Genomic DNA, 12,465 nt, shown 5'->3' on the forward strand with positions numbered 1-12,465 from the left:
CTCCAGCCCTTCACTTCCACCATTAGAGGGAGACCTCAGAGCGCAAGACAGACAGCAACCCACAGCTTCAATAAAAGTAGTTTTTCTGAGCGGGGAGCACAATTCACTGAGTGAAAACAAGACTATAAGGCGATACCTACACTCAATATCCAGCCCAACAACCCATGAAAATGCTTTGGAAATTAACTGATAACATTAAATATGAAGACTGCGAGGTAAGAGGCTGATTTTTTTTTTTTTTAATTTTTGTAATTTATTATGATATTTTATTTGATTATTGGATCATTATTTTAGGGATATGCTGTATTGTTGTGGTGCACATTCTCCTGACAGCAGGTAGTGAACACAGTTTAACTGCTGGATTTAACTGTCTAGCCTATATGTTTTTATAATAATAATAATAATAATAATAATAATAATAATAATAATAATAATAATAATAATAATAATAATAATACAATTATTGTACAGTCAGTAAAAAGTAAAATTTATCTACATAAATAAATCCATAAAATCTATATTTAAATGTGTGAAAATATTAAATATTACACGAAAACATTAAAATAAGAATTTGCACTTACCATGAATTTAATTCTAAATATTTCTTTTTTTTTTTAAACCAAGCGCAAACACACAACCTGCTCTGTTTTTGTGCTTATAATTTGGACACGCACGGTTCAGCTCTGATATCTCTGCCGTTAACTTTTGCCTGCGTGCATGTGTATGTGTGGAGTGCATACACTGACTGATTGTTGTTATGGGCATAGACAAAGTTTGGCAGTAATAATATCGGAGGCTTGTTTAGGAGTGGAGAAGCCAGTCGGACGTGTTTTTTTTTCTCACCCGCGTCCTGTGTGAGGATAGGGACGGAGTGGAGGAAGGAAAAACGAAAACTGCATGGGCACCTCCGCGTTCGTGTTGTGTCGCTTCTTTTTTTTTTTAATTTATAGGCAAATATTTCCCGCTCGCACCGATGCAAGTTGATCAAATTTGCAATCGAAATCCAGTGAAGGCCCGGTGTTTCGTCATATTTTGTTTTTAAAAAAAATGATTTTACAGGAAGGGGAGTGGAGCTGTTCGAGTCGCGCGTAAAAGTTAGTTAGATAGAGAGCGCTCGGATCCAGCGCGGCCCTATCTTTAGAGAAGTGTGAGGGATTTATTTTTCTCCGTCTTTCCGGGTTAAAGTTAAGTTAGATCGGTGTGGCTGTGGGGTTTGGAGGCGAGGAAGAACCGGTGGTTTTAATTCGGCGGAGACAAGGAGGAGAGAGAGAGAGAGAGAGACCCATGGAGGACAGCTCGCTGTCGGAGTCTGAGGTGGAAAACAAAGGGACAAGCGGTAGAAATGAGCCCATAGCGTCGTCTGCTGGATTTTCACCCAGTTCAGAGGTGCACATTGTTTCCTTCCCTGGCTTCTTCTTCTTCATCTCCTGTCTGTGGTCCACCTCCCTTCATTCCTATGTCTTTCTTTCACTTTTTGCGCTTTGGCCCTGGGACTCTTTTAAAATGCCCCCCCTCCTCCTCCTCCCCTCCTCCTCCTCCCCTCCTCCCTCTACCTCTCTCTGATTCGCCAGACGAGAGTGAATGTCCCTCTTTTTGTCTCTCTCTCTCTCTGCACTCTCTCACTCCCTCTCTCTCTCCCCATCTCTGATTAGATATACTGATTCCTCCTTTCAATGGACGTCATTTAAGCGCAGACTCCTGCCTTGAGTTGCGTCCTCCGCTTCATGCCAGATTTCCCGACTTATTCTTTCCTTATTATTAAGTCTTGCTGTAATATTAATAGTCATGACTGCGTTCTATTAGGAGTCCAAGAGGGAAGACGAAGAAGCGGCTCTTTTGCTAATATGAGCTCAAGCGAGAGGACGGTAGCACTGTGATAGAAGCCCTGAGAATCAGGGAGAAAGAGGGTTTTTTTTTTACCAAGAGAAACTTTTCAACCCTAATCCGCCGGCACCGCCGAATATCTGCATTTTTTTTAGACCCAAATGAAGGGCAGCTGGGATCTAATTTCTGATGGATTATCGTCCTGCTGTTGAGGCACATATCTGATCGCCAGGGCCATCGTGATCTTTGCAGGAGAGAAGAATCTTTTCGGGGGGCCTGTGTGTTTTTTTATGTTTTGCTGGTTAAGTCCCTTTTTCTCGGCCCCCAAACACTCACAGTGCTTTTTGAACTGATTGTGATTCTCTTAAAGTCAGACCAAAAAAAACCGTACAGATGTTAGTGCACAGTTTTTCCGCGATGGTAAGTTGCTGGAGCCTCACTGTGTGTCAGATACTTTTGCATTGCCTGTTTGTATTTGACTGAAATCGAATTTTTTTTACGGAGCTTGCATGTTTAAAATCAGTGGGGCATCCTGCAAAAAAAAGATCATATAATGGAAAGTCTCGGTTGCGCATTTTATGGCATTTATGGAATTTCTTTTTATTATTGGCTTTTTGTAATTTATTATCACGTCATCTTATTTCCAAAAACTGTGGACGTGTGCTCTGTGCGCCAAAACCGTGTGATTATTGTTTAAAAATCGCTTCTTTAGAATTAACTGTATTGATTTAACACAGACTCCACACTTGCTCTAATTCCTGTCATCCACTCAGGCCATATTTGTCTCACAGTCCGCAGAGCATCCAGTAGAATCAGTGGTGTTTTTTTATTTTTTTTTTATTAATGTATGATTTTGTCATTTAACATGTGCTAAAATATGGTTTTCTGTCCTCTGCCAGGATCGTCACGACGGGACCAGCAATGGGACAGCCAGGCTACCTCAGCTGGGCGGCGTGGGCCAGAGTCCCTACACAAGCGCCCCACCGCTCTCCCACACACCGAACTCGGACTTCCAACCCCCGTACTTCCCCCCACCTTACCAGCCCATCTACCCGCAGTCTCAGGACCCTTACTCGCACGTCAACGACCCGTACTCCCTCAACTCTCTGCACGCTCAACCGCAGCCGCAGCCCCCGGGCTGGCCGGGCCAGAGGCAGAGCCAGGAGAGCGGCCTGCTGCACCAGCACCGCAGCCTGCCCCACCAGTTGTGCCGGGAGTATCGCAGGGAAATGCTCCTACCGTCCGGCCACGGCATCGATACGGGACTGTCGGACTCTATCCCTATCCATGGACTATCTCACTCTTTAGAAGACGTTCAGGTGAGGCAGCGTTTACCTGCACGCTTCTCTTTGTGTGGAACTGCTCGGTTTAAAAAATGAAAGGAAAATGTTGCTGTCAGTGCTGCTGAGTACTTCTAATATTTTTACATTTATATATTAATTATAAAACAAATAGGGCGGCGTTATTTTATAAATAACTCTTATTAGTATTTGTAAATTAAAAAAGGTATTTCACACGTAATATTGCATTATTTTACTGTTTAAATTAGGTGCGGTTAGCTCATTGTAGCTCTTATATTTTCTACTTATTAAATCGATAGCATTAAAAAAAGGCTTCATGTACTCTAAAGATGATTTAAGACCAGCAGCATTATTTCTTTTATTAAATATTTTAAACTCAAATGTCTAAACGCCGTTATCATGACTTCAGTGAATTAAATTAAATAGATAAATCTGCATGTTTGTATTTCCACAAGCTTTTCTTTAAGAATTTTGACTCTTATTTCATTTATTATCTGAGAAAAAAAAACAATAAGATTATGGCACACTGCATGTACATTAACAAGAGAATTGAGTTTGCTGTATTGAGTTTTGGTAGCTGCGATTATTATACTGAAGATGTGTGATGATGATTATGATGTATGAGCTCGAAAATTTTCAATAGCCCTCATTCTTATTGAGAGGATTCTTCCCAGTTTTTAATCAGAAACAAACACCAATAATCCTCTAATTAGTTCATAGGCCTTTAATAGGCTGCGCTGCCGTAATTACTATCCAATCTAGATTAGAAGTTTCCTTGTGAGTAGAGCCAATCTGAGGGCGAAATTAGGTCAGGATTATGGGGCGACACAGCTTCGTTATTTAAGTCTGAGTTTGTGATCTAATGTAACGCGTCCATCTGTGTAAACCCGCTGAAAACACACGCACACACACATTGACAATAAGAACAGGTATGGGTCTCCATGTTGGGTGATTGTGGCTGCTAATTGTGTCAGGCTTTGTTCCTGCACAGCACCCATTTACTTAAATGGTGCTGATATTTTTATACTAAAAAATTTTTTTTTTACGCATTTCTGTCACAGCCTGTTGAGGATCAAGGAATTCACATCCCCGACCAGACTGTAATTAAAAAAGGTAAGCAATTTCCTCCGAGATATCATGCATGCTTCTCCACACACGCACACATGCACACACACCATTCACCATTCTGCTCGAGAGAACTCGATGCAATGCGGTAATGCCTGACTGATCCTAATACGCAGTAGCCCTATATTTTTCATTACATGCTTTCCAAGTGCATCAAACTGGCTGCACCTTTTTTCTCGCTGATGGAATTTACTGTCAGCGTTTCAGCGCAGCGGGGAGATGAGGAGAGCTGGTGTGTGCTTTGTAGGCCCGAGCTATTGATGGTCAAAGATACAGAACAGGCCCCATTGACGATCCTGCCACTTCAGTGGTGGAAACCCATATAGCTCCAATCACGCAGCGTGGTCAAATCTAAAATGGAAGTTGGAAGTTGGAAGTAGCGCTGGATGGAGCGCAGGCCCCGGTGTGTGCAGGATGATAATGTGTCATTTAAGACAGCGAATCAAAACTAGACCTGGCTGCTTTTAAATGGCTCGAAATCTAGTTTTCATATTTTCACGGTACTTTGGTCAAGGTTCTTGAAATTTTTTTATGTATTTGCTGTCAAAAAAATCGGTGATTTTTTTGTTGTTGACGATAGAACATGAGGAACCGTTTTGTCAGGTCAAATTAGATAAGATGTGGAGTGAGTTTTGCGTTATTGTTTCCCCGTCTTCGTCTTTTTTTTAACATTTTTTTCTTTTTTTGAGTCTATCTGCACATCAACATGATAATTGGCTTCTTATATTAGTAATCTCAAGAGTTCGTTTAACTCCTATTGTCTCTATTAGGCTCCCTTGAGCCATTAATGTCACAAGTGATCTATCCAAAGGCGCACAGTCCCCTTTGTCTCCGGTTACTGCACACCAAAACGGTGTAAAGCCCAGCAGTGCTGAGACACCCACCACCAACCCCCTCCCTCCCTCCCTCCATCCATCCATCCATCCATCCCCACCCAACCCAAACTCCCGGTGTGAAATCACACACGGGCGGGTGTTTTGCTGGATACCGAGGATATGTCAAAATAGGTAGACTTTACCAAATCTCTCGGTCGCTGTGTGTAGGTGCTTTTTTGTGTGCCGCAGTCATACACAGTTTGAGCGCTCAAACCCTGTTGGTTCTCATTGTCTGATACAAAGATATGTAGCCTCCTGACCAGTGCTATCTGACCAACAGATGGACAGAAATATTCTGGTTCTAGCCGAACGAGAATTACGCGTAAAACGAGATGTATTTATTATTATTATTATTATTATTATTATTATTAGTGCCATTTATAGGCCTTTATTTGCCATTTCCCTGCATGTCCTTCTCTCTGAACGTGTACACATGTGGTGCTAAACTCTAAATCCGGGGCCTAAATCCCCCCTTCTCATTTAGTTAAGGCTCTGCATTGCATGAAATTCACTGAGCACGCTCTCTCTCTCTCTCTCTCTCACCCCTCAACTCAATCCCCTCCCTCCTTCTCTCCATCCTTCTCTCTCTCTCTCCCTGGGTATAGGTCCAGTGTCTTTATCCAAGAACAACAACGTCTCCGCCATCCCCGTAAATAAGGACGGTCTTTTCGGAGGGGTGGTTAACCCCAACGAGGTGTTCTGCTCAGTTCCGGGTCGCCTGTCCCTCCTCAGCTCCACATCAAAGTACAAGGTCACGGTGGCGGAGGTGCAGAGACGCCTCTCGCCGCCCGAGTGCCTCAACGCCTCTCTGCTGGGCGGGGTGCTGAGGAGGTGAGTTTGACTGGAAGGCTGCAAAAAAATCTCTCGCTCTCTCTACCTGTGTGTGTGTGTGTGTGTGTGTGTGTGTCTCTCTTTTGCGCGTGCGTATCACCCAACTCCAATCATTTTTCTCTGTGAGTGTGCATCTCTCTCTCTTTTGCTCTCCCACTCTCTCTCTCTCTCTCCTCTGTACCAAGAATAATTAAAATCGACCAACCATGACACCTAGCTCCTGCATTTAAAGCAGGAGGGGTCTGTTAAATTCCATATTAACTTCCCTAGCGCACTGGAGCGCTCTCTCTCTCTTACTCTCTCTCAAATTAATGTAGGCCTAGTCTGTTTCAACCTCAGCTCTATAGGCCCAGTGAAGGCATTACACATGAAAACATTGGTCTCCAGTGAACTGTCTGCTGAAGTGCTGCAGACACAGCCCGTAATAGCACACTGCCTATTAAGTAGGACTTTATTTATTCAGTTTGTACAGTATTTGTCTGCTGGTTGAAATTCTGGAGCTGTTATTTATTGTTTGTATAGTGGAAGTTTAAACGAATCTTCAGTCCACTCACATTTGTATCATCATTATTAAAAGTACTCTGCATCACATTCTTTATACGTTTAAAGATATTTGAACTGCCATATTTGCAGCATCTCTCAGAGAACCCCCCCCCCCTTCAACCCCACCCACACAACTTTGGAAATGTCTCCACATGAGCAACACTACATTGCATTTCTGCTTTCTCTCACTGTCACAGGGCCAAATCTAAGAACGGAGGAAGATCCTTAAGGGAGAAATTGGATAAGATCGGCTTGAATCTACCTGCAGGCAGACGCAAGGCAGCCAACGTCACCTTGCTGACGTCACTAGTCGAAGGTAAGTCGAGTGCAGTAAATCACGTTCTCGCTCTTGTTGATCACGCGATATCAGGTGCTCGCAAACTGGATTTTTTTCCTCTCTCTCTCTCTCTCTCTCTCTCTCTCTCACTCACTCTCTCTGTGTTGGAAATCAGCATATGCGCTCAGCCGTGTAATGTGGACCGACTTTGCCTCGCAAGTAATAAAGCATGAAGGATGTGTGTGTGTCTGTGAGCGTGTGTGTGTGTGTGTATCTTCACACACACACACGCTCACAGACACACACATAGATAGAGAGAGAAAGAGAATGTTGCTGGTAATTCTAGTGGCTTTGCAGCGCTGGCCTTCGCTTTCAGGAGCACACTTGCAGGTCCACGGCTGGCCTAGTTTATACACCGGATTAATTTGTGCTGAAGTCCAGTTAATTATTGAGTGCTGCTTGTTTATTGGGCGCTGCTGAGCTGTTTCACCTCATGGATGAGAAGTCGATTGATTTATTAACCCTGCGTTTTTTCAAACGTGAATATAGTCTGCATACAGCAAGCATAGGCCTGATATTTAATTCTTTTGTTAATAGCTTCCCATGCTTTGGGTTTCACTGGAGATTTTTACTGCATGCAAAATGGCGTGGCGCTGACCTATTGGGAGCTATATGTTTTGGGCCTATTAAGGAATAAATTAGTCCATTATTACGCGCAGGAAAGATGCCTTTTTTTACGCGACTGGATAAATCCATTTTGCTTGCAGAGTTGAACCTTATTATTCAGTGCAGTGGTATTTGGTGTGCTGCTGGTTTCCAAAGGTGAAAGCCTGCGATGGTTCATTGGTCCCCGTTAATCATTATTGCAGACGAGGAGCCAATGCAATATTCATTGTGTTTCGTAGAAATTTGGTCCTGTATTGTAATGAGCCCGGAGAAATGTTTGATTGTGGGTAATAAGGGGGTGGTGGCACGTGGTGGTGGTGGTGGGGGGGATGACAGACGAGAGAGAGAGAGAGAGAGAGAGAGAGGGGTGTGCGGAGGCAGCCCGTTCTTTGGTGAGGAGACACTGCGTTTTCTGTGCTGTCATTGTTTATGATCCGCTCCATTTTTATGGAAAATAGTTTACTGGACTCAAGCTTTGATGCTAATTGGCGCATGCGTTCTTCCGGAGCAGCAAGAGGCTTATGGGCAGGAAGCCCCGCAGTAAAAACTCAACTGCTTCAGGAAATTAAAACCAAAGACATGGGAGAAAGGGGGGGGGGGAATTCAACCAACAAGAGAGAGAGAGAGAGAGAGAGAGAGAGAGAGACTCGGACGGAATGAAACCTGTAATTCTCATAGCTGAAGTATGTAAAGGCAAAGTGAGATTTAGTTATAGCCCTTTAAAATTGCTTCCCCATGCCTCTCTGATCTGCTGGACTTTCAATAATGTGCAGGCATTGGTAATCAATGACATGGTGTTAAGCATGACGCCCCGTCTATATTTCATATCCACTTATAGTTTTTCCTCCATGTTTAACCGTTCTCACGGTATGAAGGAAAGCACTGCTGCACTGACAGCTCGCAGCATGGCCCTGTTATTATTATTACCATTATGAATAATAATAATAATTTAATATAATATTATTATTGCTATTTCCAGGCTTTTATTGTTGTTGTTTTTATCCTTATTGTTGATGGGAATACACAGGTGCCACAGCCCTGCTGTCTGAGCGCAGTAAACAGAGCGGACCCATGCGCTCACATCAGATTAATCAGCCCAAGCAGGGAGAGAGTGTGAACTCCTCAGTATTTGATGTAACCATATTTAATCAGCAAACATATTCAACCTCATTTTTTTTTCTTCCCTTCTTGTTTTTTTCCCTCTCCCAGGCGAAGCGGTGCATCTTGCCAGGGATTTTGGTTATGTATGCGAGACCGAGTTTCCAGCCAAGGCAGTAGCTGAATATGTAAACCGTCAGCATTCCGACCCAAACGAACAAGTCCAAAGAAAAAACATGCTATTGGCTACCAAGTAAGTGCTATTATCACATTTCACTGTGCCACAACAAATGCATCCCCAGTCTGTGCCAACATGTCTCTCTGTGTGTGTGTGTGTGTTTATTTGAGACTTTGCATGCACGTGCACACACTCCATTAAAACACAAAAAATGGTCAGAAAATGATTAAGAAATAAATAAACAAACATATATTTTAAGCTCACACTTCTCATCCATGTTAATTATGGACGCTTATATTTAACCTACGATATTATGATTATTATAATTATAAGAAGGTGCAGCATGCGGTGCTGTGTTGACTGGGCCTCCACTGGCACAGCAGCATTGTGTTTACCGTGTGATTCCAGTGACACATATAGCTGGTGTTCATTTGGTGTTTACTATATGCATTAAAGCAAAGCATGGGATTTCCTCACAAGGCATAGAGAGAGAGAGAGAGAGAGAGAGATGGGGGCAGAGGGCCAGCATTTAATATTGATGATGGGCTGCTATAATCAAACAGCTGTCAGCCATAACCGCTTATTACAGGCTGTTTTTTTATTTTTTTCCCTGAATGCTGTGAGGATACCAGAACCATGAAATGAAGAGTACAAACCCTGCGTTAACTCACCTGCTTTTAAACGCTGGAATGCATTTATTTCCACGTTTTATATACACTGAATTAATTTTATACTTCATAGTTAGATCAAAGATAAAAGAATAGAAGCATGGATTGGATTTTTTTTCATATCAGCAAAGTTTTTTTTTCTTTTTTGGAAAAAAAGAATTGAAAGATTATTGCCCCACTGAGCTGAGATTCCACCTGTTTGTAGCTTCAGGACATTTTCAGGTGTTGATGAATGAACTGAAGTTCAACACGTATATTGTCATGTTTAAAATATATTGAACTAAGTTTATTTGTAAAGGGAAACTGATCTCATCTTAGTGGCTTGAATTCTCAAACTGTCACTCCCACAGGGCTGCCTGTTTTTTTTGCAGTGTGTCCACTTGGATTTATTTTTTTTTATCTCGGTCATTAACACCCCCGTTCTTTCTCTCCCTCTTTCTGTTTTTAGGCAAATTTGCAAAGAGTTCACAGACCTGCTGTCCCAGGACCGCTCGCCGCTGGGAAACTCACGGCCACAGCCCATTCTTGAACCGGGAATCCAGAGCTGTTTGACCCACTTCAGTCTAATCTCGCACGGTTTCGGGACCCCGGCACTGTGCGCGGCCGTCACGGCCCTGCAGAACTATCTGACCGAGGCAATCAAAGCCATGGACAAAATGTACCTCAACAACAACCCCAACAGTCACTCAGATAACGGCACTAAAGGCGGAGACAAAGACGAGAAGCACAGAAAGTGATGTTTCCATCCCACCTTCACCGAGGGCCAAACCCCGGGGCCTTTTCTTCTGCACCGACCCACACCCCTGCGCCTCGCCCCCGGCCCCGGCCCCTATACCCATCCAATATAAATATTATAAATACCTTATAAATATTATTGATAAAGTTAAACGTGCCACTTCCTGATCTTGCGCGCGTTTTTTTTGGCATATTTTGTTTTTACATCCCACTTTGGATGCAAGGGGAAAACGACGCAAGAACCTTCTTCTTCTTCTCCTTCTTCTCCTTCTTGTTCTTCTTCTTCCAACACCTGAACCATATGACACGTTATTTAAAAAAAGAAAAGAAAAGAAAAGATAAAAGCTGCAGAGGAACAGCAGCTCCAGGGCGAGGAAAAGGTGTATCGCCTCACCCAGAGGACTTTTTATGTACTCCCCCTTATTTGTTATGAGCTGCAACGAATGGACTGAAATCCAGCGACCCTTCTATATCTCAATTTTACGATTGTGACAAAAAAAACCGAAGCTAAAAGAGGATGAATTCTTATCAGTATTGTGAATAATAAACTTGAAAAACAACGAGAAATTCCACAGCTCTCCATGTCATGACTTCAGTTGTAGACTCTCTCTCTCTCTCTCACACAGACCCTCTCTCTCTCTCTCTCTCTCTCCAAGCGACCAACTTGAACTTTTTGAATTTCAACACGATTCACGGTTATATAAGGGAATCAGTGTTCATGTATGTATATATTTATTTATGTGTAATTTAATGGGAATTGTAAATATGGTGCGTCTGTTGAAACTTCTTTTTTTTATTTATCTGGTGCCTCCTGTTTTAGTGGGTTTGAATATTCGGTTAGTTCTTCATGTGATTTTATGGTTCTTAGAAAACAAGAAGTTTTGGGGTATTTTTTATTTCTCTGGGATATTTCAATTCAGCCCTCTTGTAGCATGTTGAGGCGACATTGAAGCAAGTGAACAAATTTAATAGAAATAAACTTCCATTTCTCTCTCTCTCTCTATATATATATATCATCCTTTTTTCAGTTTATTTTTTTTTTAAATTTGAGACAGAGCATAAGTGAGACCCCGAGGAGATGGAGATTTCTTTTTTTGTGTTTCTATTTTCGTTTTTATACAAGCTTTTATGTGTTGTGCCAATCAGAATACGTTTGACCTCCTGTTCTCTCCTTGAAGCACCATAAAAGCAATAAATGGAATACTGTCTTTTTTATTTTTTTTCCTCTCAATGTTCGAAGACATTCAGAAACATTTTTTTTGGGGACCACCTGATATCTTGTTATGTCCGATAATGTCCAAAATTGGAGGCGGTTTTAGCTGTATTGTATAGACATGTGCTGGCAATAGTTCCTATGCCTGTCAATGTATTATAGTCCTTTGTTGCCCAGAAAAAAATAAATATTTGATACGCTTCATCTCGATTTTTATTCATATCTTTTAATTTTTTATTCACTGCTTGATACACCCGGGTGTGTGTGTATTTTTTTTCCCATTCTGAACGGCTACAGTAATTGAGTTTAAGTCTCCCCTGACGATTGCTCCTTGCAATAAGCAGCTGAACTCATTGTTTCCCTCAAGTATAATAAAAAAAAAATCTTACTTTAAACTCCCTACTTCAGAGCACAGGATCTCATGCAGGCCAAATGGCTCACAACAATGGATATATTCGCGTTTGAAGTGTGCAGCGCCACCCCTCCAGCTAAAAGCCTCTGAGATGTATATAGGCCTGGTGTGCAATGTTTGGTTGTTATAGGCTATATTTGGCTCTCTCTCTCTCTCTCTCTCTCTCCTGGTTTATTCTGTGCTGGAGCCTTATTCAAAGACATGCATCAAATATTTGCTATGTTGTTTGCCTCTGAGTGTAATCAATGAACAATCAGCGCTCAGTGTGCTGTGGGTGTTTTTTTTTTCTCATGTATATTTCGTGATATCATCATAATTATCACTTTCATAACGAACTTCCTCCTCTAGCCTGGTGTTTTTTTTTGTGGTGTTTGGCTGAGTGAGTGTATAAATGTGGCAGTATAGGCAAATCTGATGCTGGCCTTTGCTTTAGAGAGGGAGAGAGGGAGAGCAGGTCGTTGCATAACATTTGAGTTTGATTGTATATTGATGGTGTGGCACCTATAGCTCAGAATCAATCTCGTCTGGAGCATGAATCAGTCTGGTGATATATGCATCTTGATATTGTTTCTTGCTTTTCCCTATTTCACTGTCTGGTAACCATGCAGTTTAAAATATTGTAACTGGGGAGATATAGCACAGGGCACCCCCCCTCTTCTTCCTCCTCCTTCCTCCTCCTCCTCCTCTCCAATCTCCTCAGCAGCCGTATTTATTATCTA

The 12,465-nt window shown here is 42.2% G+C and overlaps 1 protein-coding gene across 4 annotated transcripts; it reads left to right on the top strand.

Annotated features, from left to right (window-relative positions):
* Positions 1 to 39: 39 nt before the first annotated feature.
* tfap2a (transcription factor AP-2 alpha) lies at positions 40 to 11,536 on the top strand. Of its 4 annotated transcripts, XM_028433395.1 has the most exons (8): positions 1,310 to 1,386; positions 1,804 to 2,244; positions 2,724 to 3,143; positions 4,187 to 4,238; positions 5,731 to 5,956; positions 6,697 to 6,815; positions 8,652 to 8,793; positions 9,835 to 11,536. In XM_028433395.1, exons 2-8 carry the CDS (start codon positions 2,218 to 2,220, stop codon positions 10,121 to 10,123), a joined length of 1,275 nt encoding a protein of 424 aa, XP_028289196.1. In that variant the 5' UTR covers positions 1,310 to 1,386; positions 1,804 to 2,217; the 3' UTR covers positions 10,124 to 11,536. The 4 variants fall into 4 exon arrangements, with proteins under 4 accessions (XP_028289194.1, XP_028289193.1, XP_028289196.1 ...); XM_028433393.1 differs by lacking the exons at positions 1,310 to 1,386; positions 1,804 to 2,244 and adding an exon at positions 40 to 215; XM_028433392.1 differs by lacking the exon at positions 1,804 to 2,244 and having other exon boundaries at positions 886 to 1,386.
* Positions 11,537 to 12,465: the final 929 nt, after the last annotated feature.

This window comes from Parambassis ranga, chromosome 20 (genome assembly GCF_900634625.1).
Source record: "Parambassis ranga chromosome 20, fParRan2.1, whole genome shotgun sequence".
Classification (NCBI taxonomy): Eukaryota; Metazoa; Chordata; class Actinopteri; family Ambassidae; genus Parambassis; species Parambassis ranga.

What these genes read in the sequence shown, in the direction of transcription:
- tfap2a (XM_028433392.1), top strand. Translation starts at nt 1,285, where the DNA reads ATGGAGGACAGCTCGCTGTCGGAGTCTGAGGTGGAAAACAAAGGGACA. An exon ending in CCAGACTGTAATTAAAAAAG is followed by an intron (nt 4,239 to 5,730) that starts GTAAGCAATTTC and finishes CCCTGGGTATAG; the next exon opens with GTCCAGTGTCTTTATCCAAG. An exon ending in AACATGCTATTGGCTACCAA is followed by an intron (nt 8,794 to 9,834) that starts GTAAGTGCTATT and finishes TTCTGTTTTTAG; the next exon opens with GCAAATTTGCAAAGAGTTCA.